The sequence below is a fragment of the Musca domestica genome, unplaced genomic scaffold (genome assembly GCF_030504385.1).
Source record: "Musca domestica strain aabys unplaced genomic scaffold, Musca_domestica.polishedcontigs.V.1.1 129, whole genome shotgun sequence".
NCBI lineage: Eukaryota > Metazoa > Arthropoda > Insecta > Diptera > Muscidae > Musca > Musca domestica.
This window is the reverse complement of record NW_026712171.1, coordinates 1,665,688-1,693,377: the sequence shown is the minus strand read 5'-3', so window position 1 is coordinate 1,693,377 and position 27,690 is coordinate 1,665,688. Positions and strand designations below refer to the sequence as shown.

The 27,690-nt window shown below is 35.8% G+C and overlaps 1 protein-coding gene across 3 annotated transcripts in view; it reads right to left on the bottom strand.

Moving 5' to 3' along the window:
- Positions 1 to 13,585: 13,585 nt before the first annotated feature.
- Positions 13,586 to 27,690, bottom strand: part of LOC105262348 (capon-like protein) — a 463,665-nt gene continuing 449,560 nt past the window's right edge. For all 3 annotated transcript variants that reach the window (XM_059118433.1, XM_059118432.1, XM_059118431.1), the window contains 3 exons: positions 21,124 to 21,291; positions 20,930 to 21,052; positions 13,586 to 17,168 (listed from right to left, as the gene is read on the bottom strand). In XM_059118433.1, coding sequence (XP_058974416.1) covers positions 15,990 to 17,168; positions 20,930 to 21,052; positions 21,124 to 21,291 — 1,470 coding nt within the window. In that variant the 3' untranslated portion in view covers positions 13,586 to 15,989. The remainder of the gene's footprint in view (positions 17,169 to 20,929; positions 21,053 to 21,123; positions 21,292 to 27,690) is intronic.

The following is a 27,690-nucleotide window of genomic DNA, read 5'->3' as shown; positions in this document are numbered from 1 at the left end:
GCTAACTTCCGCTTCGATTGGTCCATAATGTGCGTCCTGTAGAGCAACTGCAAAATCCGTGAAGATCGGGCTATAATTGCGACCTGTAGAGTGAATACAAATTAACGTGGGCAGACGGACGGACATACATAGCTAGATCGACTCAGCTCGGCGAGCTAGGAAGATCCATATACTTTCCTATGTGGGAACCAATATTTCGTGGTGTTACATAATTTTTAGCCCAATCAAACTTATAATACCCCCAACACAGGTTGTAGGGTATAAAAACAACTTAATTTAGGCAGTTAAATTGTCCATTTCGTGTCGGATCTGATAAATATGATATAATATTGCGGCGTACCTGAATTGGACTATATTGGTTAATTCCTTTAATTTATATGCGTAAGGTTACAGATCGAAGTATTCCATTTTCATACTTCATTAATAAGAAAAATGGTATGGTCGAAATTACAAGAACTCGAAATTTTACATCCAATTTTATGCGAAATCATAAATTCCATATTCATCTGAAGGTTCAAACTTTGAATATCCATGGAGCTCATAAAAGCGAAATTATCATTCGATTACATTCAGACTTGGTACATCTCAATATTTCCGTCAGCACAATATCTGTTATAAGATGGTCGGGATGGGATCATTTCTTCTGGTACCTCCACCATACGGTTTACGATTTTAAGAAACCAAACGCTGAAAGTAAGCCAAAAATCATTCAATTCTCTTCAAATTTCACACATACAAACATTTTGCTAACACAAAATCTGCTGTGAAGATGATATAAATATTTATGTGAAACCCGTCCTGTTTCTTACCCACAAGGGTCACAATTTTCAATACATTTATCTGTCTTAACTTGCGAAACAAGTCAGCGATTCTTTACAATTTGCTGTATCTAAATATTTCTAAACCAGAAACTTGGGATGAATATGGATCTTATGATGAAGTTACCAAAAGAGACCAATCTTGGGACTTCGCAATATTTATATCGTATTTATTTGGGTCCGATATGAAATGGACAATATTGGCCCATGCCTTCAGAACCCGCTCCAGAGTTTGAATAATCATAAAAAATCAAATATATTTAAATAATCGAACATTGGCTGATATACGTCCGTATACGTCCGTCGGCAGAACTGACTGATACTTTTTACTTGTTGATATTTTCAGCAATGACTCTTGAACTAAATTAGCTTAGTTCTGGCATTTTAAGGTCACGTTTAAGGTACTAAAGTGGTTGCAGTGTAAACCAGTACAGAAAGTCCTAAAGTCGGGCGGGCCGACTTTATGATACCCTACACCACTGTGCTATTTAGTTGAGCTCCACATAACAATTAAAGTTTTTATGGAGAATTCAATCATACACGCAATGACTATAATTATTATTTAAGTTCAAAGGAATAAATGCCCAAGCTATGTATCTTTTAAATTCGGACTTGTATTGCCCATTTGGTGCACAATTAATTTTAAATCGGATAAAAATATATATGGGAGCTATATCCAAATCTGAACCGATTTCGATCAAATTTGGCAAGATATTTCTGAGCTGTATTTGATATATTTACCTGAATATCGTTGCTACGGAGTGCATATTACGGCTGTGGTAACAAATACAACAAAACGGATGGACAATATATATGGAGCTATAGCTATATCTGAACCAATCTTCACCACATTTGGCATATTAGCGTCTAGACTCAATTCGGTCGCATGTGCCAGATTCCATTTCATTTGGCAAATATTAGACGTTTGGTGTACAATAAAAGGTAAATCGGACGAAGTTATATGAATATGGAGCTATATCCAAATCTGAACCGATCTCGATAAAATTTGGCAAAGGTATTTCTGAGCTGATTTGATATATTTCCCCAAATATTGTTGTTACAGACTGCACCTTACGGCTGCAGAGGACAAAAATTACAATCGGATGAACATATATATAGAGCTATAGCTATATCTGAACCGATTTCGATCAAATTTGGCATACATATTTTCAGGCCTAATTTGGTTGTATGTGCAAAATTCCATACTATACGGCTGATATTACACGTTTGGTGCACAATAAAAGACATATCGGACGAAGATATATATTGAGCTATATCAAAATTTTTGCCGATTATCTGCAGTTTCAATAGGGTTCGTCCTTGGGCCTAACAAATGTTGTTTGAAAATTTCATATCAATCGGATAATAAATGCGACCTGCATTTTTTCACAAGAATACATGGACACGTACGGTCGGACGGACAGACGGACTGACATGCATAAATCAACTCAGAAAGTGATTCTATGGAGATCCTCAAAAGTAACTATGGGTCTATCTCGCTTCCTTCTCCATGTTACAAACAAATGCACAAAGACATAATACCCTGACACCTTGTGGTGTAGGGTATAAAAAATCATAAACTAAACATTGCATTTTTATACCCTACACACTATGTGTTGGGGGTGTTATGAGTTTGATTGGGCCACACAATTATGTAACACCTCGAAATATGGTTTCCCACATAGGAAAGTATATATGGATCTTCCTATCTCGCCGAGCTGAGTCGACCTAGCCATGTAGGTCCGTTCGTCCGTCTGTCCATGTTAATTTGTAATCACTCTACAGGTCGCAATAATGGCCCGATCTTCACGAAATTTATAATGTAGGTGGGGTTAAGGTTAGAATAGGACCCTATTTCTTTTGGAGATGATCGCATAGTATTTAGGGGTTGAATTGACCAAAAACTGAAAAATTTCCTGATTTTGCAGTTGCTCTACAGGTCACAATTATAGACCATCGAAGCGAAAGTTAGCATGGGGCTAGAGCTTTTGGCTGGCAGAAGCCTTCCAATTTTGATGGTCATCGGTAATATTTAGTGGTTGAAATAGACCATAACATTTGCGAAAAATAAAAGTCAAATTGTCCATTAAACCGCGAATATTTTAATCCTGCGAAATCACAAATAGACGAACAGGTCAGTTTTGACCGTAACATAGATGCCGATAGTAACTATATCGGATATATATAGCGAAATATATACTATGCGTATATACAATGAAGGGGATGTTAGCTAGAATGCTTATATCTCAAGAATGGCTGGACCGATTTTGACGAATTTTGTCAATTCAGAATGCCCTCTTGAATCAAGGAATAAAATCTAAAAAAATCGTATAAAAAGGTATCAATAATGATGTTAATATAGATTTTGTAGTATTTTGTGACATTTTTTTATTTTTTCAAATTTTTTATCGCATGCGATTTTTTCAATTTGACTTATAATACATTTTGTAATATTTTTTCATCTTACAACACAGGTTGGGATATTATATAGTGTTGCAAATATCGTCCGATCCTCACGAAAATTTTCGCAAGGGTAGGGTTGGGCTCAGACGGGCTAGGCCTATTGTTTTCAAAGATGTCTGCAATATATTAGGGTTGAAATGGACCAAAAACTAAAATGTTCCTGACTTTGCAGCTGTTATAAAATTCACAAATAGAAATCAAAGGACACGAAATCTCGCATAAAGTTAGAGTTGAGGACAGCGGGTACCATAGACCACTAATTTTGTGTGAAAAAATTGCAGCATTACTAAAAGGCGATATCCGAAATACACAAAAGCGAATTTCTGGCTTTCGTTGACGAAATAGCCAAATATCGTAGATCAGCAAATCATATAGATGAGTCTAAATTTGGAGGTACGGAGCGGCTTCTTGCTTTTGGAGATGATTGCAAAATATTTAGGGGTTCAAATAACCAAAAACAGAAATGTTTTCCGATCACACAATGACCATTGATTATATTTAGCTGTAAATGGACTACAACAACTAGCAGCCCGACGTAGTGCATAAATATTGGGCAAATGTTCCTAGTCAAAATCCTTATTTCAAAAGCGAAATCTTCCAATGGATTTGGACATAAGGGGGCTTCTAACATATTGTAGTGTTATAGGGTATAAATAGTCGGCCCCGCACGACTATAGCCTTTGCTTAATTGTTTCGTCATGATTTTGAAATCACAACATCTTATTTTGAAATCACAACAGCAGAGGTTGTTAACTCCATTGATAAGTTTCAGGCTACGGAATGTTTCATCTTCAAACTTTCGTGTGATCGACAGAATTTAACTGTAGAATTCTTGAAAATAATTCCAAAATAAACAAGGCCAATAAAGTCGAAGTTCATTTTTAAAATTAGCTTTTCAATATATTTTTTTTTTGTTTATTTATTTACACATTTGATGTTGTTGTTCTTTATGTTATTGTTGTTGTTTTTAATATTTAATATAGCTAATTATAAAATAACAAATTACTTAACTTATGCCCTACTGTGGGCAACACAATGAAAATAATAAAAATGATTATGCGTAGACAATGGTAGGCGTGGCAACCATTTTGATGACGATGTTGATGTTGATTTTCACATTTTTCATTTTCACACAATTTTTGTTAAATATTAAAATCGTAACGATTTTTTATGATTTATTGTTGTGATTGTGATTTTAATTGAATTTTCATCAAAGATATATTCACTATTGAGCACTCCTAAAACATGTCTAAATTAAAAAATTATGATTTGGTTTCATAATTTATATGTGATATTTAATACAGAGATTATCGCTAATTCTTAATAATTCTTCTTTTTCTTGAATATCTGTTCAGTTAAAATGTTATTTATTTATGTACATATACATTTAGAACATGTAATTATTTATATTGAAATTCTATGTTATCTTTAATATAGTATTAAATATTTTTATGCTATAACGATAAATCTATGTATATTCCTGTGGACATGTCTATAATTTGACTGAATATGTTCTGAAGATTTGATATTTATTCAAATGATTTATCGAGTTGTTAAAAGAACTAGCGGTAATATTGGCTAAAACTTAAACATAGTAATAAAATCGACGATTTTGGTTATGTAAGATGTTTCTGGAGCCAATAACAATGTAGATATGTCATAAATTGGCATCAGAAAAACACACATATTTGGTTGAATGTGTAAGGATCATTGTTAACGTTTTTTGTAAAAAATCGAACCTTATTATACCTCAGCCATATGGCTATGGCTAAAATGAGCCTAGTAGAAATAAGGGTTTTTGACCCTAGGTCTCTTTGGACCAAATCCGTTTCAGAACATTTGGAGTCGATTTAGCGATGTCCGTCCTTCTGGCTGACTGGCTGGCTGGTGCGCACGATTACTCTCGAAAGTATCCGATTTAGTCCAATCTTGGTACATCGCAATATCTTTGTCAAACTTGGATCGAGTTCGGAGACGGACAATATCGGTCCACACCTTCTGGCTCCTCCCCCACAAAGGTCGAAATTTTCGAAAAATATTTTTTGCATAGAAGAGAAGGATAATCCGATTTTTCTCCAACTTTGGAAATCCTAATATTAACGTCAGTGCTAGGTCAGGTGCGAAAATGGACAATATCCATCCACTCCATCAAGTACCTCCCACACAAAATTTTGAATAATTACAACTCTTATAAAAGTGATGTAAGAGTCCGACTCTCTTCAAATTTCACACATCCCAATATTTATATTAACCCAAGGTCTTGTGTTAAGATGGAACATATTGTGCACTCGTTGTTACCTCCAATATTAAAAATTATATTTATTAAACAGAATTGACTACATATCGATTGATAATATATGATGATTTTATTTTAGGCCCGATTCGAAATGGACAATATTGACCCAATCTTTCAAAACCCACCCACCGACCGATACTTTTTTATTTGTTGTTTTTTTTTTAACTTTCCATTCAAAAAAATATACGAATATCAGGATGAATCGCAACATGGAGAATATCTACATATATTGATTGAAAGATAAAAGTAGGGAGAAACCGAAACTATGATAGCGCAAATATCATACAGGGTGACACGAAAAACTGCAACCATTTTAGACTGCTGTCATTTCCAAGCCACTCGTCCGACAGCTGTTAAAATTATTCAGTCACAGCTCATTATAGTGTTTACAAGCGTACAAAAGCATTTTGGTGAGTATTTGGTCAGCTGAAACTGTGCACCTTCGGTTAGCCACATTAAGCGCCGGCTATGGTAATGGTTGTGGGCCGCCATAACAGCCGATGGTTCAGATGGATGGATGGTGGCATCAGAACGAACGCCGAATATTATCGCGAAAATATTCCAGAGGGTATATTAAAGCCTTGGGCTTGCCCGCAGGACCTTTCACAATAGCCACCAAAATCTCCGGATACCAATCCTTTGGACTATTTGTCTGGAGTATTCTGGAAAGCAAGGTTTGGCACTAAAAAATACCGCAGAGCAACATTCGGGCAGCGTGCGACGGTTTTAATGTGATCAATTCGAACAAATATAAACTTCTTCTAAAATTGTATGGCTTTTTCCGACATTTTTTACCTTCTCGTAATTTTCCCCATCTGTCCATGTGATTTGTAATCACTCTACAGGTCGGAATTATGGCCCGATCTTCACGAAATTTAGAATGGAGGTGGGGCTAGGGTCAGAATAGAACCCTATTTCTTCGGAGATGATCGCATAATATTTAGGGGGTGAAATGGACAAAAAACTGAAAAAATTCCTGATTTTGCAGTTGCTCTACAGGTCGCAATTATAGACCAATCAAAGCGGAAGTTAGCATGGGCTAGAGCCTTCCAATATCGATGGTCATCGAGTAATATTAGTGGGTGAAATAGGTCACAATATTTGTGTTAAATAAAAGTCAAATTGCCCATTAAACCGCGAATATTTTTAATCCCGCGAAATCACAAATAGACGAGCAGGTCAATTCTGACCGGTACGTAGATCCGATGGTAAAAATATCGTTATATATAGCGAATTATATACAATGTTAGTAAGATGCTTATATCTCAAGAATGGGCTGGACCGATTTTGACAAATTTTGTCAATTCAGAATGCCCTCTTGACATAAAAATCCAAAAAAAAAAAAATAGCATAAAAAGGTATCAATAATGATGTTAATATAGATTTTGTAGTATTTTGTGACATTTTTTTTTTTTATTTTTTCATATTGTTTATCGCATGCGATTTTTTCAATTTGACTTTTAATATTTTGTAATATTTTTTCACCTTACAACACAGGTTGGGGATATCATATAAGTATTGCAAATATCGTCCAATCCTCACGAAATTGGGCTGGGTTGGGCTCAGAAGGGATAGGCCTATTGTTATCAAAGATGTCCGTAATATATTAGGAGTTGAAATGGACCAACAACTAAAAATGTTCCTGATTTTGCAGCCGTTATAAAGGTCGCAAATAGAAACCAAAGGACACGAAATCTCGCATAAAGTTAGAGTTTATGACAGCGGGTGCAATAGACCACCAATTTTGTGTGAAAACTACCAGCATTACTACAGCCGATATCCGAAATACACAAAAGGCGAACTTCTGGCTTTTTTTAAGCTGATTTCGTTGACGAATATAGCCAAATATCGTAGACAAGCAATCATATAGATGAGTCTAAATTTATAGATACGGAGGGGCTTCTTGCTTTGGAAAGAAGAATTCTAGCATTTTGGATGACGATTGGATTATATTTAGCTGTAAAATGGACTACAACAACTAACAGCCCGCCGAGTGCATAAATTTTGGGCAAATGTCCCTAGTCAAAGTCCTAATTTCAAAAGCGAAATCTGCCAATATGGATTTGGACATAAGGGCTTCTAACATATTGTAGTGTTGTAGGGTATAACATAGTCGGCCCCGCACGACTATAGCCTTTGCTTACTGTTTTTAGTTGAAATATTGCATTGTGTGAAATTTTAAGAGAATTGGAGGCTCAATTTGCCTTTTATGATCGTTTGGGTATTCAAAATATTTACCCTTTGTGGGGGAGATACCAATGCTAATTTCGGAATTCAAAATTCTTCAGAAGGAGTTGTCTGAAATTTGAAGACAATCGGGTTCTCATTTCAAATTTTATACAAGTTACACTTATTTCAAATGTTGACACTTTGTGCAAGTACTACTTGATGGAGTGGGCCGGTATTATCCATTTTCGCCCCTAACCTAGGCCTAATAAAAATTTTGGGATTTGCAAATTTTGTACAAAATCGAATGATCCTTTCTTATTATATGAAGTAATTTATTTTCTTTGAAAAATGTTGTCTTATTGTGCGGGAGGCACCAACAAGAGTGTACCGATATTGCCCATCACCGAACTCGATTCAAGCTTGACAACAATATGACGATGTACCAAGTTTGGTTTAAATCGGATACTCCCTTTGAGAGTTATCGTGCACACCAGCCAGCCAGTTAGTCAGAGAGACAGACTTGCGAATACATTTGGTTGGACTTCAAATGTCCCGAATGTATTTGGTCCAAAGAGACCCAGTGTCTGAAACTGTTATTTGGATGAGGTAGCCACATGTCTGAGGATATAAAAACACTCGCACCATACCACTACTACCGAAAACCATAGTTGTCAAATAAGCACATCTTATCTTAAAAACTCTGTATACAGGGTTGCCCATATCGACGGGTCCATCTGGCAACCCCATAACTTTTGACAGAGATGTCACATCGCTTAATGACATACCGCGTTTGAAGCGTCAGTCCAAGCAGATTCTTACCATGAACCAATACACGCCACGCGAGCGCTCTGAAATAGTTGAAATTTACATTCAACAGAAGAAGTCAATTGTGAAAACTCAACGTGCTTTTAAACATTAAAAAAACATTTTCGACTGGTAAGACTGTTTCTAATCCGAAGAGGCCATATAAAAGTCGACCTAGGCGGTCGGCCGAGAATATCGCTAACGTACGAGTCAGTGTTGAGAGGTCCCCAAGAACATCCCAAAAACGCCGTTCTCAGGGGTTGGGCATGGCTCGGTCCACTTTAAACGGATTATTCGCATTGATTTGCATTTGTTCCCGTACAAAATTCAATTGACGCAAAAAATGTTGCCTGCGGACAAGCCTCGTCGATTGGAATGGGCCCAAAGGGCCCGAAGGTCCGTCGAATATGGGCAACCCTGTATAATAGTGTACTGTAATTTTATGATGCCTTACAAATTTCGAATAAAAAGCTGTTCTCAATTTCCATAATCGCTTATTTTACTCTATTTGAAAACTATTAATTTTGTATCTTTAGAAGTGGTGCCAAAATGAATTAAGTTGTAATAACGGGTCAGTCCAACAACCGTGAAATACCCAATTTTCCAATAATTCCCGTTGTAAAATTTGGCAACAATCATCGAAACACCGAATATCTAAATGTGAAATAACTAAGTTGTCACTTCTTGATTTTTAATATATCAAATCTGGATATTGCAATTTTAACAAAATTGACACTATTTTTTTCGAAGCAAATCTCTTTATGTTCAAGCAACTAACGCCATCCATTTACATTTCCAAAAATTAACTTTGTTTTATGGTTGCATAAATTAAAAATCAATTATCTCCAGAAGGCAATGCATCTTTTTTATACATCCATATTATATTTTCAAATTATAATTCATTAATTCAATTTCCATGGAATTAACACAAATACACATTTGTCATCTCTGTACCCAGCTAACATTTTTTTCCGAGGGCTCTGATGTCCGATTTTTTTCGAGATTTTCTGCCGTTTCTTCAGAAAAGTTTCCGAGTAATCTGCACATACTCATAAATTCCGATAAATGTTATATTCATAACATGCTTCTTATTGAGAGAAATATTTGAGCATAGCAAGTAGTAAAGAATTGCTAAATTTTTTCGAAAGTTATGACATATAATATTAATGAAGATTGAGACCCTTTGTGGGTGAGGTACCAGAAGGGGTTCGCAGATATATATCAACTTCATAACAGATCTTGTGTTAGCAAACATTTTTTATGTGTGAAATTTGAAGAGAGTTAAATGCTTATTTCGCTTTATTTGAGCGTTTTGTTTTTCAAAATCTTGAACCCTAATTATGGGTGAAGTACCAGAAGAAATGGTTCGATCTATACCACCACTATAACAGATCTTGTGTTGATAGAAATATTGAGATGTGCCAAGTCTAAATAGAATCGGATCTTAATGTGGCGTTTTATGAGCTTCATGGGTATTCAACATTTCGACACTTTGTGGGGGAGGTACCAGAAGGAGTGGGCCGATACAGAAATTTGAAGACGTTCGGATCCTTACATCACATTTTATAATTATTCAAAATGTTGACCCTTTGTGGGGGAGGTACTTGATGGAGTGGACCGGTATTGTCCATTTTAGCACCTGACCTAGCACTGACGTAAATATTAGTATTTGCAAAGTTCGAGCAAAAACGGGTAATCGTTTCTCTTTCTGTGCAAAAATATACTTTATATATATTTTTTGAAAATTTCGATATTTTGTGGGGGAGGTACCAAAAGTAGTGGACTGATACATTCTATTTTCACACCAGACCTTGGGCTAATAAAATTATTGAGTTGTGAAAAATTTGAAGACAATCGGACTCTTATATCACATTTTATAAGAGTTTTAATTATTAAAAATATTGACACTTTGTGGGGGACGTACCAGAAGGAGTGGACCGATCTTGTCCATATTCACACTTGACCTAGTACTAACGCAAATATTAAGATTTGCAAAGTTGAGCAAAATCGGATTATCGTTTCTCTTTCTGTGCAAAAAATATATATTTTTTTCAAATTTCGACAATTTGTGGGGGAGGTACCAGAAGGAATGGACCGATACATTCCATCTTAATATCAGACCTTGGGTTAACATAAATATTGGCATGTGTGAAATTTGAAGACAATCGGACTCTTATATCACAGTTTATAAGAGTTGTAATTATTCAAATTTGACCATTTGGGGGGGAGGTACTTGATGGAGTGGACCGATATTGTCCATTTTCACACATGACCTAGCACTGACGCAAATATTAAGATTTGCAAAGTTGGAGCAAAATCGGATTACCGTTTCTCTTTCTGTGCAAAAAATATTTTTTTTTTTTGAAAATTACGAACTTTTGTGGGGGAGGTACCAGAAGGAGTGGACCGATATTGCCCATATCCGAACTCGATCTAAGTTTGACAAAAATATTACTATGTACCAAGTTTCGATCAAACCGGATACTCCCTTCGAGAGTTATCGTGCGCACCAGCCAGCCAGACAGACAGACAGACGGACGGACATCGCTAGATCGACTCCAAATGTTCTGTAACGGATTTGGTCCAAAGAGACCTAGGGTATAAAACCGTTATTTCGACTAGGCACGTTTTGGCCGTATCAAATGATATATTCCCTCTGTAGCCATATGGCTGAGGATATAAAATGTTCTATCATTAAATTGAAAAATATAAACAGAAACAATTATCTAAAAATTAGATAAAGGTTTAGTATTTCGGTTTTTCAATTACAACTATAGAATAAATTCAAATTTTTTGCGAATTTCGTATTAAACATCCGAAAAATTTCCGAATTTCATATCAAACATCCTATAACTCTCCGAATATTCCTTTTTTCTTTGGCGAATTCTATACGAATTCGCCCCGAATCTCTTACGATCTTTCAGAATTTTTCCGAAAAAGCTTTCAGAATCTTGGGCAAATCTCACACAATTTTTTTCCGAGTTCTTTCTGAATTCGACATCAGAGTCGAAAACTTGTGCAGAATTTTTTTCCTAATTCGGAAGAAAATCGGAAAAAAATGTTTGCTGGGTGGTTATGTATTTATGCATTGGTGTACTGACAACGATAACGAAATGAAATAACCAACGAGGTTAATTTTATATTGCATATATATTAAATGTTGGTTTGTATACAGCTGTTAACACACATCAATCATATATTTATATAAATAATATTTACATACAAACAATAATCCTATAATCATTTAAATCATGTAATAGTAATAATTAAAATTATGTAAATTAATTACTATATATAAACAAACGCTAGGTTCATAATAATAAGTTACAGCTTTTCAACAAATAATCGAACAATCAATAAAATCGAGGGTGGGGGGAAGGGTAAGAAAACATTTTTGTTTTTTATTTTTAATTTTTCCATATTATAATACTTTAACTTAGAGCAGTAATAAATAATGAATGGAATATTTAATACTCCATTCGTTTATGATTATAATTAAGTATTAACTTATAACTTAGAATTAACTAATCTAATTATTTAAGTTTTAAATACTAGCGATTTTGGAGAGTAAGCTGATAAAATTTGGATGGTTTTAAGTTTCATGATTATTTAACTCCGAAGAAAAACAAATACTTTTGAACAGTGCTTGAAATAAGGAATAAGTAATGACTCCAGACCAGTGGCTTTATACCAGTCATAATTTGAAAAAAAAGGAACTAATAGGTGTATTATACTCTGGATCGATTTATACTAAATTAGACGCAGGCATTTGTATATATTCGGTATATTTCGGAGTTATAGCTATATCTTATTCAATTTTCACCAAAATCCATCCTATTTGAGGTCATATTGCACAACTACCTCCATATATTAACTGCTGACAACATTAGAGACCTAAATAACAAAAATCGGAATTCCAGTTTATTCCTACACCCAATATCAAATTTAGTGTCATTTAGTAGTTTTCGTTCACATATAGGACTCATTTCCAAAACCACTTCCATATCCTAACCACAAACACCAACAGAGACCTAAAAAACAAATTTCGGGATTTCAGCCTCATTCCTTCACCCAATACCAAATTTTGTATCGTTTAGAAGTTTCGTACAAATATGGGAAGCATTATAAACGTGAAATCGGAAGAAATAATATATGGGAGTTATATTGAAATCTCTAAAATGATTTAGCCGAGGTATTTATATGCTGTTCTGATAGCTGACACCAATTATCGTTGTTTTAGAGTACATATTACGACTGTGGGGGGGGGGTGCAGAAATAGCAAATCGGATAAACAATATATATGGAAGATATGACACACTTTTCGTCCAGGCTGAATTCGGTCGTATGTGAAAAATTCTTTTCAATTCCGGTTTTTATTAACCATTTGGTGCACAATCAATTTAGAATCGAATAAAGATATATATGGGAGCTATATCAAATCTGAACCGATCGCGATAAAATTTGACAAAGTTATTACTAAGCTGCATTTGGTATTCTTTCTGGAATATCGTTGTTATGGAGAAAATATTACAGCTGTGGTGGACTAAAATAACAAATCGAGTGAACTATGTATATGGGAGCTACAGGTATATCTAAATAGATTTTCATAAAATCTGACATGTGTACACATTTGGTGCTCAGTAAAAGACAAATCGGACAAAAATATGTATGGGATTTAGATCTAAATATTGTCCGATTATCGCTAATTTCAATAGGGTTCGTCCTTGGGCCAAACAAATGATTTGTGCCAAATGGTAAAATCTATCAAGAGGTATAATAACCGTTTTTTTTTTTTTAATTTTTTCGTAAAGGAGAAATGCAGCATTGGACTTCCTCTGGTGGGATACAGTACCGTGGTGCATTCGGACGGCTTAAATTTTTTTGGGGTCCGATACTAGAACAAACATTTCTTTTTGCTGTGGCTTTCAAATCGGTATTGAAAATACTAAGTGAGAGTAAAATGAGTATACAGTGAGTGAGAGTAAAATGAGTATACAGCCAGCAATTAGCCAAAAACATAGAATAAACCCCAAATTTCATGAGCAGTTTGAGCACACTCATTTGAAACGCCTGGATTTGTAGAAGAGCAGAAATTTGATTTTGCCCCTCGGCTACGCTTTTGCTCAAGTATTGCTGATTATGAACGATTTTTTTCAGAAATTTGGGGCGAATGAAGTTATTGTGCAACAATACTATTCAAAAGATAAAACTGGCATCGAAGGAGAGAACTCATATGACCTGATATGGTGCAGCGAGGTATTCCACATTTTAATATTGAGGGATTTGCAAAATTTAAGGCAAATCAAACATTTATTATCAATTTTATGGTAATAACTGTTAATGAAAATTTCAACATTTTGTGGGAGAGGTACGAAAAGGAATGAGTCTAGAAATTACATATTCACATCACATCTCTGGTTGAGAGAAACTTTTGAACGTGAAAAGTTTTAAAATAATCGCTGACATGATTCGCAATTTAAGAGAGATATAAGTATTTAAATTTGTGACCCATTTTGGGAGAGGTACCAGAAGGGGTAGGTCGAAATCTATCATCTTCGCGCCAGATCTTGCGTTAGTACAAATATTGCGATGTGTGAAATTTAAAGAGAGTCAGCTTATTATGCTATTTACTATGCTTATTATGCTTTTTATGAGAGCCATAACTATTAAAAATTGTAACCCATTGTAGGGGAGGTGCCCGAAAGAGAGTTCCGATATATCCCATCTTCACACCACATATTTTGTTGGAAAAAATATTAAAACGTGTGAACTTCAAAGAGAATCTGATGCTTGTTTCGCATTTAAAGAGAGATAGAACAATTCAACATTTTGACACGTTGGGGGGAGGTGCCAGTAGGAGAGATTCGATCTCATTTTGTGTTATTAAAATATTGAAATGTGTGAAATTTGAAGAGAATTAGATGCTTATTTCGCATTTTATGAAAGTAATAATTATTGAAAATTTTGAAACTTTGTTGGGGAGGTACATGATGGAGTGGGCCGATATTGTCCATTTTGGCACCTGTCATAGCAATGATACAAATATTGGGATTTACTAATTTTGAACAATATTGGATGATCCTTTCTTGTTCTATTAGGTAAATTAATACCAGAAGGAGTAGACCGATATTGCCCTTCTCCAAACACGATCTAAGTTTGACTGTAATATTATCAATCGGATACTCCCTACGAGAGCTATTGTGCACACCAACCAGACAGAGCGACAGACGGATACCCCTATATCGACTCCATATGTCCTGAAATAGATTTGGTCCAAAGAGATCTAGGCTCTAAAACCGTTAATTCGGTTTTATGGCAGTATAAAATGATATATACCCTCGGTAGCCATATGTATGAGGGTATAAAAAACAATAGGGCTATTTTATTTTGCATATTACACTCAAATGCACAAAGACCAAAGGGTACTTTAAATTTACTCTTTTTACACGCGAGTGAAACTTGCTCGAAGTGACGAGATTAATACGAAATGTACTCCTGTTTCAAAGTTTAAATTGGTAGTCGAAGTACTCGAAATAGAGCTTGGTTTTCTTGCATTTACAGATGTGGGCTGAGAGAATACACATACTTACAAATTCGACAACGGTATGTCATAACCTAAAGTAGTGCTCGGCAAGAGTAGTCTCTGCTCGAATTCGAGCGAACTTTTCGCACTCTGGAAAACGATAAGATCATATTCGTTATTAATCGATTGATATCGAAAAAAAGTATTCTTATTTTTGGTCTGTACTCCCGATCGAATTCGAGCGAATTTCACGCTCTTGTTATGTTCTGGCAGCATTTCGGAGCATCATCAATGATGGTTCCAACACTTTAAGATACGGATGTAAATGAAATGTGGTTTCAATAGGAGGTTGTCACTTTGCCACTCTGAGGGCGAAATAATTGACTTATTGAAAGAACATTTCAACAACAACATTCTTCCGTGAAAGGGGCCGGTGAATTGGCCTCCACGTTCGTGTGATTTGATGCGACTCTATTATTTATTGTGAGGATACCTGAAGTCATTGATTTATGTGGATTAAAAATAAATTTAGTTGAAATGAGGCGAAATATCTTCTTCACTGTGGCAGAGAGGATTAAACATTAAAATTGGTAATACATTAATAAATCGGTTTCTGTGTGACCTGTTTATAGACCTTGAAACTCATGTCCAATCCAAGTATCTGTAAACAAAAAAAAAAAAAAAAAAAAAAAAAAAACTTAAAGGCTACCTGAAGATATACATTTAATCGAATCTGCCATGCTGTGCTGTGTACATTTGTTATCCTTTACCTCAAACACCACAAAACTTTGCCGATTCTTAAGTTTTCCCTCTCAACCATCAAATATTTTATCAGCTTTTCGTATTTCGTCTTGGTTTTTGTTGTTCTTTTATTGTTTTTTACTTAACCCTCCGACTACTCAAATATCTCCCATTGTTATTTAGTTGTATGTCTGGCCCATGCAGTTCTCTGCACTTGACTCATAATTTGACTGCGATTTGGTACTTTTTCGCTGGTACTGCGTTGTATGAAACTGGGCGTGGCCGAGAGCTTACGTTGATTCGTCACGTTACCCGCCTCGTCGGTTACTTTCAACGTAACCGTATTGTAACGCGGCGAATTGGATGATGATGGACTCATATCGATGTTGTTGTTGCTGGCGTGACTATTTAAATTTGATGTACTGCGCACCATTTGTGATAGCGGTGAATCCACCGTTGATGACGAGCGACTGTTTTCTCTAGATCCTCCGCCTCCAGCGCCACCGCCGCCACCCGTTCCGGCTATATTACCATTCGACACAGATTGTGTTAGATTGTGGTTGAATGGCTTCATCAGATGTTCATCGAGCGTATTGAGATTTTTATCCAAACTCAATTGTATTTCATCATTCAGGGTTAACGGCGAATTGGAATAAGAATTGCGATTCAGGGTGCCCATGGGTGAGGGCGTCAAATTGCCCATAGAACTGGGTGTGGGAGTGCTTAGGAAATTATAATTACTACTGGCATTGTTGTTATTGTTGGATGGACTGCATGACATGGGATTGACATAGAAGAAGGAAGAGGGTGTTGTGGCACCACCATTCGGCAGCGCCAGGGCAGCCGACGATGCTCCGCTGGCTCCCAAATTTAAAGCTTGTAGGCGATTCAATAGCTCTTGATTGACCTGAAACAGATCTTTGGACAGGGCCTCCTGCTGCTGCTGGACGTTTGGTGAAGCACTTAGTTGTTGTAGCTGTGATGTAATATTTTGTAATTGATTCATGGATGGAAAGGGGCTGGAGGACAATGTGTTGGTTGTCAGATTTCCAGTATTTGCAGCCGAAACATTCAGATGTAATTGGGATTGACTAAATGATGATGTTGGCGTTTGTAGGGCATTTGCTTGTTGTTGTTGGGCCAACGATGATGCCGATGTGGGTGTTTGTTGTTGCTGCTGCTGTTGTTGAAAATTTTGCAGATTTTGTGTTTGTTGATTGAGACCGCTTAGCTGATGACTGAGCGATGTTAGTTGTTGATTAATTGTACCCAAATTATTAATTTGCTGATTAATGGTGGCCAAATTATTGTTGGCATTACCGGCTGTGGCCTGCAGTAGCATTTGTAGATGATTCTATAAAGTTGTCGATTCGTGCGATAGAGAAGAACAGAAAGAAAATCGATGAAGATGATTGAATATTCGTTTATTGATTCGTATAATTACTCAGGAACTGTAAAATATCCATGCGTAACATTAACAAAAAGAATTGAAGCACATTCAGAGCGGGCAGCAAAACAAAATTGACATATAAAAACAAGTTAACGGCGCGGGTAAAATAAAACAGACGCACATTTCAATTTAACAAAAATAAAATAGCATTTTTATAATTTTTGGCATGCGAACAAAGCAAGTAGTTTTTAACACTTGGCAAAAATAAAAACAGACTTCACACTTTTTTTCAAAACAGGGTAATTTGTTATAAAACAATAAATCAAGGAGGTAAATAAGAAAAATTATATAAAATGTGTTGATTTTTTTAATTTTTTTTTTTTTTTTTTTTTTTTTTTTTTTAAACAAAAATTCGGTAAATTGCGAATCGTGTCCTATCTATATCTATAAAAGAGGAAAATGTTTGTATGTTTGTTTGTTCGTAATTTATGGACTAGAAAACCGCTTAACCGATTTTCCTGAAAATTTCCAAGTATACTACAACATCGACTGAAAGTAACATAGGCTATATGAATATTTGAAATTCGACTGGTGATATGGCCACAGAATCCGAGGTACCTCCCAAAAATTCAGATTTTATATGCACATATCTATTGATATATTACAGATACAGTCTCCATATTTGGAATGCATAATGGAATTTGGAACAAAAATAAATTTGCCAAATTATATTGAAATCGGTTCAGGTTTGGATGTAGTTCCCATATACATATTCGGCCGATTTCATGTATTTGATGCACCAAACACGATACGTATGTCAGATTCTAAATTGGTACTAAAAATATTTGTCAAAATTCGGTTGAGGTTTGGGTATACACGATATGTATGTCCGATTCCAATGAAATTCAGAAGGTGTGACGGAATTTGGTTAAGATTTGGATATAGCTTCTCTATATATTCTCGGCCGATTTCACATATTTGATGCACCAAACACGGTATGTACCTCCAATTTCAATGAAATATGTGAAGGTGTGACGGAATTTTATGGGGAAGCATCTTGCTGCAAATTTCCTAATTGCGACAGAAACACCACTTAACTTCCAAAGATTGCAGTTTTCTGCACGCTTGGCATTTGGTATAAAATTAGTAAATCCAAAGGACAAACCCTTCGTTTATGCGGACTAAATTTGGCATGTTCCTGCTTTTCCTCATTGTCAGCTCTTCCTGGCATGTTCACGCGTTGGTATTTTAATGAAATAGGAACACCTCAAATTGGTCGTTAGCGGTACATGAGGTTTTAGCTAAAATATGAGTCAATATTAACAAATTCCGGAGTAATTGTATTCATCGAATCGTGTTGGAAATTAAGGTTGAAACCTTGGAAATTTCGAATATAAAGAGGTTCCAAATAATTCCGGAGTAATTGTATTCATCGAATTAAGGCTGAAACCTTGGGAATTTCGAATATAAAGAGGTTCCAAATAACCAAACCAAATAATGTAGCCACGTGAAGGAGTGGGCCGATAAATTGCATATTCACATCAGATCTCTGTTTGAGAGGAATATTTTGATACATCAAGTGAGATGTATCGCTGAGTTGTTCTGCAAGTTATGAGAGATTTAAAAATTGAAAATGTTGACTCCTTTGCTACAATAATTGTTAATCAAAATTATAATGGTTTGCGGGAGAGGTACATGAAGAAGTCACCGATATATCCCATCTTCACACCAGATCTTGTGTTATTTATAATGTTGGGATGTGTTAAATTCGAAGCGGATCTGATGTTAATTTCGCATATTATGAGAAATATAAATATACTTTATTAAATTAAATTTTTGACCCGCTGTGGGAGAGGTACCAGAAGGTCCGACATATTCTATCTTCACATCAGATCTCGTCTTAGTAGAAATATTTGGATGTGTGAAATTTGAAAACAATTGGTGACTTATTTCGAATTTTATAAAAATTTTAATTATTCAAAATGTTGACCCGTTGTGAAGGAGGTATCTTCACACCACATCTTGTTTTTGTGGAAATAGTGCGAACTTTGAAAAGAATCGAACACTTATTTCTAATTTTATGAAAGTTATAATTATTGAACATTTTGACCCTTTCTTGGGAGGTACCTGAAGAAATGGTCCGATATCTGCTATCTGCTATCATTTGTGTTTGTTGAAATATTAGGATAATTAAAGAATCCGACAATTAATTCGAATTTTGTAACAGTTATAACTATTCAAAATATTGACCCGTTGTGGGGAGGTACCAGATCGAGTGGTATATTCTATGCGTTATTCATACGCAATCTTGTGTTGGTAGAAATATTGAGTTGAGCGAAATTTGAAGACAATAGAACTCTTATTTCCAATTTTAAAAAAGGGGAGATATTTGATGGAGTAGAGCAATATTGTTCATTCTAGCACCAGACCTAACACTGATAAAAATTTTGGGATTTGCAAAGTTTGAACAAAATTCAATGATCTTTTCTGGTTCAATTAGGTAAACTATTATCTATGAAAATTTTGACCGGAAGGAGTGGACCGATATTTCCCACCTCCAAACTTATTCTAACTTTGAAAATAATATTACGAAGTACCAGGTTTGAATCAAATCTAGAGTTATCGTGAACACCAGCCAGCCAGAAAGACAGACGGACAAACCTAGATCGACTCCAAATGTCCTGATACGTATTTGGTCCAAAGAGGCCATTATTTCGATAAGGCATGTTTTGGCCGTATCAAATGATGTATACCCTCTGTAGCCATATGGCTAAAGGTATAAAAAGAATGGCTGGTCTCGTCTAAATAACGGTTTTCGACTTTTGAACTAATTCCGTTGCAAGACATTTGGAGTCAGTCTATCAATGACCATCCATCGTCCTGGCTGGGTGGTGCCCACGATGACGATCGAATAATGAAAAAGTAAAAACCTGCTAAGCTCCAAGCCGAACTTTTAATACCCTCCACCATTTAAAAGAAACTAGAAAATAATTGAGAAAGTCCCGCTAAAGAATACCGCTTAATGAAAACTGAAATTTTTTACGAACTTCAAATACGAACTCATAAAAATACCGAATATCGAGAGGTATCGTTACATGGGGGCCATACGAAAACGTGGACCGACATGGCTCATTTACGAACTTAAACTGCCTACTGGCAAAAACACATGTGTGATAAATTCAGTTAGAATGTTATGCTGATCCAGAATATATACTTTGTAGGGTCTATCGTGAGTATTTTGAATAGTTACAAATATAATGACAAAGTTGATTTACCCTTTATAGAATGGTGGAGGGTATAAAAATGAGAGTGTTTATCTCCAAAAAAAAGTATTATTGTGACTTGTCTTCAGTCTGCAACTTGGCTTAAAAATATATTTTCAAAATCTAGGACTAACTGTTCATGGCATATTACGACTAATAATTAGACATCTCCTCACTGTGTTACCTCTTATAAAATGCGCAATTTATTATTGTTAATAAAACAAGCGGAAATGATTATTTGGCTATCATTTGCGTTCATTGTCTCAAATAGTAAACAGCAGAAAGGAAATACTATAAAAAAAATTGGTCAAGCGTCAGGAACAAATTATATTTAACATTTAATGAAAAAGAAAACAAAACTTAGCAAATGTTTATTAGAATCGAATTAAATTTGGCAAAAACAAAAACAACAACAACAACAAATTATAACAAATAACATGTAGATAATTCATGCCAACTCACCTGTGGTGCCATTCCTATATTGGCTGTGGTTAGACCAGGCGCCTGCTGCTCATTGTATGCACCCAACGAGGCTAAATGTTCCAGTAGTTCACGGTTTTGTTGTAACAATTGTTGTGTACGAGCCTAGAATGGCGAAAAAAAGTTGTAATTAGCATTTTCAAAATGAAATGGAATGTAGTTTGCGTTTCACATACCTGAGCTTCAATTCGAGCATTTGTTTCCGATATCAATTGTTCCCTTACCATCATTAGTTGCGTTAGGGCATGGCGCGTTTGCATGGCCTGTTGTTCCAATTGATCTTTCAGCTTGTTAATTTCACGACTGGGTGAAGAGGGCGATGTCGGCGATTTATCTTCATCGGTCTGAAATTAAGAGAAAAGTTCCAAGGTGAGAAAACTAGGTTCGCAGATATGTGTTAGAAAGTTAGTATGCGATTTTTAACAAGGTACTCGATCAATTTAATTGGTCATATTCTATGAATAGAAATGCATCGTGGGAGAATACCCGGTGCATTGGCTAAAATTAGTTAAATACCCAGGTATTTATCCAAATTAGGTAGTTAACTATTTATATAATATTTGTTCGAGATTTTGTCGTAACGTGATGAGTAAATATATTTAGCAATTCAGTGCATGCTTTCAGGTGCTCCCTTTAATTTTAAAACTTTAAGAAACGTTTTAAAAGTTTGTAAATAAAATTTTAAATTCTAATATTTGCATCTCGTGTTGTCTCAAATTACATACCAAACAAGTTGGAATTTTGCAGTATGTGTTCCGACAGATATATCCCTGAATTTGACAATTGTTATACCCTCCACCATACTATGGAGGGTAGATTAACGTTTTCATTACGTTGGCACTCCTCGAAGTACTAATGTACTCATTCTTAATAAGCGTATTTTTCACATATGCCTACTAACAGGCAGGTTAGGTTCGAAAATGAGACATGTTAGTCCGCGTTTTCTATCTATTCGGTTCATAGGGTTTGTAATGGGTTCTACCTTCTGTGGCAGAACATTGTCAATATACATCCCCGTGTTCATATAGCCCCCATACGGCATTTTTCGATAAGAAATAGTTTGATGATTTTTAACACGCAATTGTTTAAAATTCGGTACTTCCTGTGGCAGATTCTTCTATATACATAGAAAAAAGTAGAACTAACAGATTGACTGATTGACTTACTTAAGGATTCATCAACGCTTAGACGAAACGGCTGAATTTAGAATCTTGGAATTTTGGGTGAGGGTCACTCTCGGTCCGAAGGGGTCAATAATGCTGGGTTTTTAGAAGTTCGTAGTAGAACGGTACGAAAAGTATTAAAAGGTACTGAATATGGTACCTTTTGTATTTGAGGAAGCAGTGGATCTAGAACTCTTACATTTGGAATGAGGATCACTGATGGAGTGTATATACCAAAGGGTTTTTGGAATTTCGCATTATAAACGTACGAAAAGTACTGAAATGTACTAAAATTGGTATTTCGTATCATGTAAACGGTTAGAGATAATAAACTTGAAATTTGGAATGGGAATCAAGGTTGAGGAGCAGAGTCGATGTAAGAAGGTAGTTTCGGAAGTGTATACTCCAGTATACGATAAGTACTAAACGGTACTAAATTTAGTACAAGTACCGATTGAGCTGGAATTATGACATTAGGAATTACTGATGTAAAGCGGAAAAAAAACTTCTGGAATGGTACTAAACTTCTAAAACGCTACTATTTGGTAGTATGTGAACGGATAGAGCCCAAAAAAATTGAAATTGGGTATGAGAATAAAGGCACGTTTTGGAACGGTTTGGTATAGGGTGAACGGATGTGACATTGTGACATTTTGTTTTGGGATCTCTTTTGGTGGTATGAAGGTGGTTCAGAAAATGTGTACTGCAAGTGCACGAAAAGTACTAACTAGTACTATATTTGGTGCAATTTGGTATTGGGTGACAGGTAGTACTTAAAATCTGAAAATTAGTATTAGGGTCGCTCTTCATGTGTAGCCTGGACATATGGAGGTGATTTTGGAAATGTGTACTATAATTGTAGGAAAAGTACTGAATGGTACTAAATTTGGTAATTGGGATAAAATTATGAAGTTTTATATTGCAATAACTGTTAATATACAGGGTGAGATAAAAAGCTGCAATAAAGTCAATCGCCATAATTTTTACATGTCTTTTTTTAAATTTTATTGAATGAAAGCAACAAATGTCGGAAATAGCATCAAATTTTAGAATAAGTTTAGAATTATGGCTTTCAAACGGCCAATGAAACCGTCACAAGCTTGCTCTGCGGTATTTTGGCCCATGCCCGGAGAAGCGCTTGCTTGAGGTGATCGACACTTTTGTATTTTTTTAGTGCCAACCTTGCTTCCCAAAATTCTCCATACACAATAGTCTAACGGATTGGTATCCGGAGATTTTGGTGGCCATTGTGCGCTGGAAATGAAACGAGGAACCTCATTATGTAACCATACTTGAGTGCGATGGTGCTGAGTCCTGTTGGAATGTCCAAGGTCCGCTGCCAAAATGTTTACGTGCCCAAGGCTTTTATACACTCTCCAGAATATTTTTTGGTGATAATATTCGTCATATATTCTGATGCCACGGTCGATTAATACGAGCGGAGTGCGACCATCGGCAGTTATGGCGGCCCATGGCCGGCGCTTGAGTTCTGGTGGCCAACCGAAGGTGCACATTTTCAGGTCAGCAGCTTTGGCAAGTAAACACGATCATTTTGTTTGTTTAGAAACTCCTGGACAACGAATGTTTTTTCATCGGAGAAAACTAAATTCTGCAGTTCACCACTTTCGGACAAGCGAAGCAACTCTTTAGCTCTTTTGAGTCTAATATATTGCTGTTGCGGTGTAAGTTCTTGCACTCTTTGGAATTTCAATGGGTTTACCCCGAGCTCATTTTTCAATATTTGCCTAATGGTATATTGCGATATGTTCAGCTCACGAGCCATTATTGGGCCACTGCGACGCGGGTTTCGATCAAGTAGCTTCTTTACTTTTCGAACCATTTCTGCTGATGTTTTCTTCTGTCCACTTCCTTGATGTCGGGCTACGCTACCAGTATCACGGTAACGAGAAATGGTACGAAACACAAAAGATTTATTCACATTTAAATAGTGGAATGCTCTGACGATAGCCACCTGTGGTTTTCCAGCCAAGTAAAAAGAAATCACACTATCACGCTTGAATTCCATTACGAAATACTTTTTTTCTGGAAAATTGGCTCCGAAATGCTTTTGTACTCTTGTAATTTTAACAGCTGTCGGACGAGTGGCTTAGAAATGGCAGCAGTCTGAACTTGATTGCAGTTTTTTCATCTCCTCCATTAGGAGGCGGTTTTGGAAATTTGTACTAAATTTGTGGTGGAGATATGGAGGTGGTTTTGGATGTGCGTACTATAACTGTACTAAATGGTACTAAAATTTTGTAGGTGCACCCCCCCCCCCCCCCCCCCCAATTTGTAAATTTGGTAAATTTTGTTTTAAGGTCCCTTTGGTTATCTTAAGTTGAGATTTGGAAACTGTTCTGAAAATTCACACTTTCACTGTACGAAAGGAACTAAATGCTACTAAATTTAGTATTGGGTAAAGGGATAGAGCTGAAATCCTTGAAACCTTGGAAGTCTGTAAATTTAGTATGATGTATGAAGTTTTGTTTAAAAATCTGCCGGTACAGTTGTATGGACGCTATACCAAATATGACCTATTTTTACTAACATTGCTAAATCCACATTTCATTTTATGGTGGTTAAAATTAGTAAAACGAAATGTTGCAGAGGGAGTAGCAAACTTTGTATACCCTCTACACTATGATGGAGAGGATACAAATACACAACCAATCACATTTGGGAATTTATGTGGCAAAACATATTTATTTAATGTAAAAAATCAGCATTTTGACAAAAAAATATATATATATATTTATGCAAACAGCAACTCTGCCAACACATGCCAAAGAAATATGACCCATCGACGACTACCCGTTATTACACCTTATGCTAAGGTGTTTTGTTGAAAATAGATTTCCATCATCTGCTAAACAAATTACCCAGCGATATGCCACGCTTATTAACTGCCAAATAATAAATAATTTTTAATAATTGTCTGGTCGATGAAAACACACAAGCACACCCACAAATAAACCATCGAACCACCCCCCAGTTGATGTGTTTATAAAACAACGCCATTAATTAGGGGCACAAAGCAATTGATTGTGAAAACAAAAAAAAACCTACAACACCAACAACGACGTTAGACGCCAAATAAACAAGAAGAATAAACAAAAAGTCAAAAATAACGCAAAGGAAATATGAGAGTTGCAAAAAAAATATATATATCAATATGGGTATTTAAATCCTCACACAACTTATTGAATTTTCAAATAAAATGTAATGGAGGAAATGATAATGTGTGTATTGCAAGCATTTGTCATCTACTTTTCTATGTCTGGTGTATAAGAATTTTTATGAGGGACTTTTTTTGATTCGTAAAAAATAATCCAAAAAGCGAAAGATTTTTTTGCACATCCATTTTGCAGACTATTTATAGACGTCCAACAGATTTTATTTTTCTTAGAGTTTTAATAAAAATGGCCAATTCAATTAACAATTATAGCCATGTCTGTCCATTTATCAGCTTAATGTGTTTTTAATAATTTTTATTTTCCATTTTGTGCTGTGCGTTTAGTCAACACCATGCATATAACTAAAAAAAAATAGCAGCATATGGAAAAAATCTGTCTCTATGCCATGTTTATTGTATTAGAGTGGTTTGTGTGTTGTTTTATTTTATTTTTTAAATATTATTTATAAATGGACCAGCAAACAAACTTCTGTACTTCTTTTCCCGTGGATATTTCTACGTAATTTCTGCAGAGAAAATATAATCTCCCAAGTAGAAATTAGCTGGTCGTAGAGGTAATATGGTTGATATGTGAAATTCTTATTATCTTACTAGAAGTAAAATACAATCCGTATTTATTATTCATGATGTTGAGCCTTTTATGGGGGAGGTTCCGTAGGAGTTGGCCAATATTGTGCAACTCTTATCTGATATAAGTATTACAACGTGCCATATTTGGACTATACCACTTGCTATGACATATGTGATCATTTTTAGAGAATGCTGCAATGGGCGTAAGGTGCCACCTGTACCGGGTGAGATGAAAAAACTGCAACCAACTTCAGACTACTGGCATTTCTTAGCCACTCATCCTACAGTTGTTAAAATTATTCCTGTGACAGCTCATTATATTGTTTACACGCGTACAAAAGGATTTTGGTGAAAATTTCCAGAAAAATAAAAGTTATTCGTGATGGAATTTAAGCGTGATGGTGTGATTTCTTTATATTTGGCTGGAAAACCACAAGTGGCTATCGTTAAAACACTCCAGCATTTAAATGTGAATAAATCTTTTGTGTCTCGTACCATCGCTCGTTACTGTGATACTGGTAGTGTAGCCCGACGTCAGTTAAGTGGACGGAAGAAAACAGCAACATCAGCAGAAATGGTTCGAAAAGTAAAGAAACTTGATCGAAACCCGCGTCGCAGTGGCCGAAAAATGGCTCGTGAGCTGAACATATCGCAATATTCCATTCGGCAAATATTGGAAAATGAGCTCGGGGAAAAGCCATTGAAATTCCAAAAAGTGCAAGAACTTACACCGCAACAAAAAGAAAATAGACTCAAAAGAGCTAAAAAGTTGATTCGCTTATTGTGAACTGCCAAATTTGGTTTTCTCCGATGAGAAAACATTCGTTGTCCAGCAGTTTGTAAACAAACAAAATGATTGTTGACTTGCCAAAGAGGTCAGCTGAAAATGTGCACTTTCGGTTGGCCACCAGAACTCAAGCGCCGAACATGGTGATGGTGTGGGCCCTCATAACAGCCGATGGTTGTTCACCGCTCGTATTAATCGACCGTGGTATCAGAATAAATGCCGAATATTATCGCGAAAATATTCTTGAACATTCCAACAGGACTCAGCACCATCGCACTCAGCATGCGCCACCCAAGAATGGTTACAAAATAAGGTTCCTCGCTTCATTTCCAGCGCACAATGGCCACCAAATTCTCCGGATACCAATCCGTTGGGATATTGTGTCTGGAGTATTTTGGAAAGCAAGGTTGGCACTAATAAATTCCAAAGTGTCGATGGCCTCAAAAAAGCGCTTCGCCGGGAATGGGTCAAAATACCGCGGAGCAACATTCGGACAGAGTGTGTGTTTGAAGGCCATAATTTGTGCCAAAGGTGACCAATTCGAACAAATCTAAACTTATTCTAAAATTTGATGCTATTTGGACATTTTTTGCATAAAATTAAACAAAAAAAAATAAAAATTATGGCGATTGTCTTGGTTGCAGTTTTTTACCTCACCCTGGAAAAGGAGAAATTTTGCATATCCATGAAGCTTATAAAACGAGAAATTAGCATCAGATTCCTTTCAGATTTAGCACATCTCAATATTTATATCAACACAACATCTGATATAAATATGGTAGAGATTGGACCATTCCTTCTGGTACCTCCCCCACAAAAGGGTCAAAATTTTGAATAACCAAAACGATCTTAAAACCCGAAATAAGCATCCAACTCTCTTCAAATTTCACACACACAAACATTTTTGCTAACACAAGATCCCTTGTAAAGATGATATATATCTGCGAACCCCTTCTGTTACCTTACCCACCAAGGGTCACAATTTTCAAAACTGTTATCTAAATATTTCTCTCAAATCGAAACCTGAGAT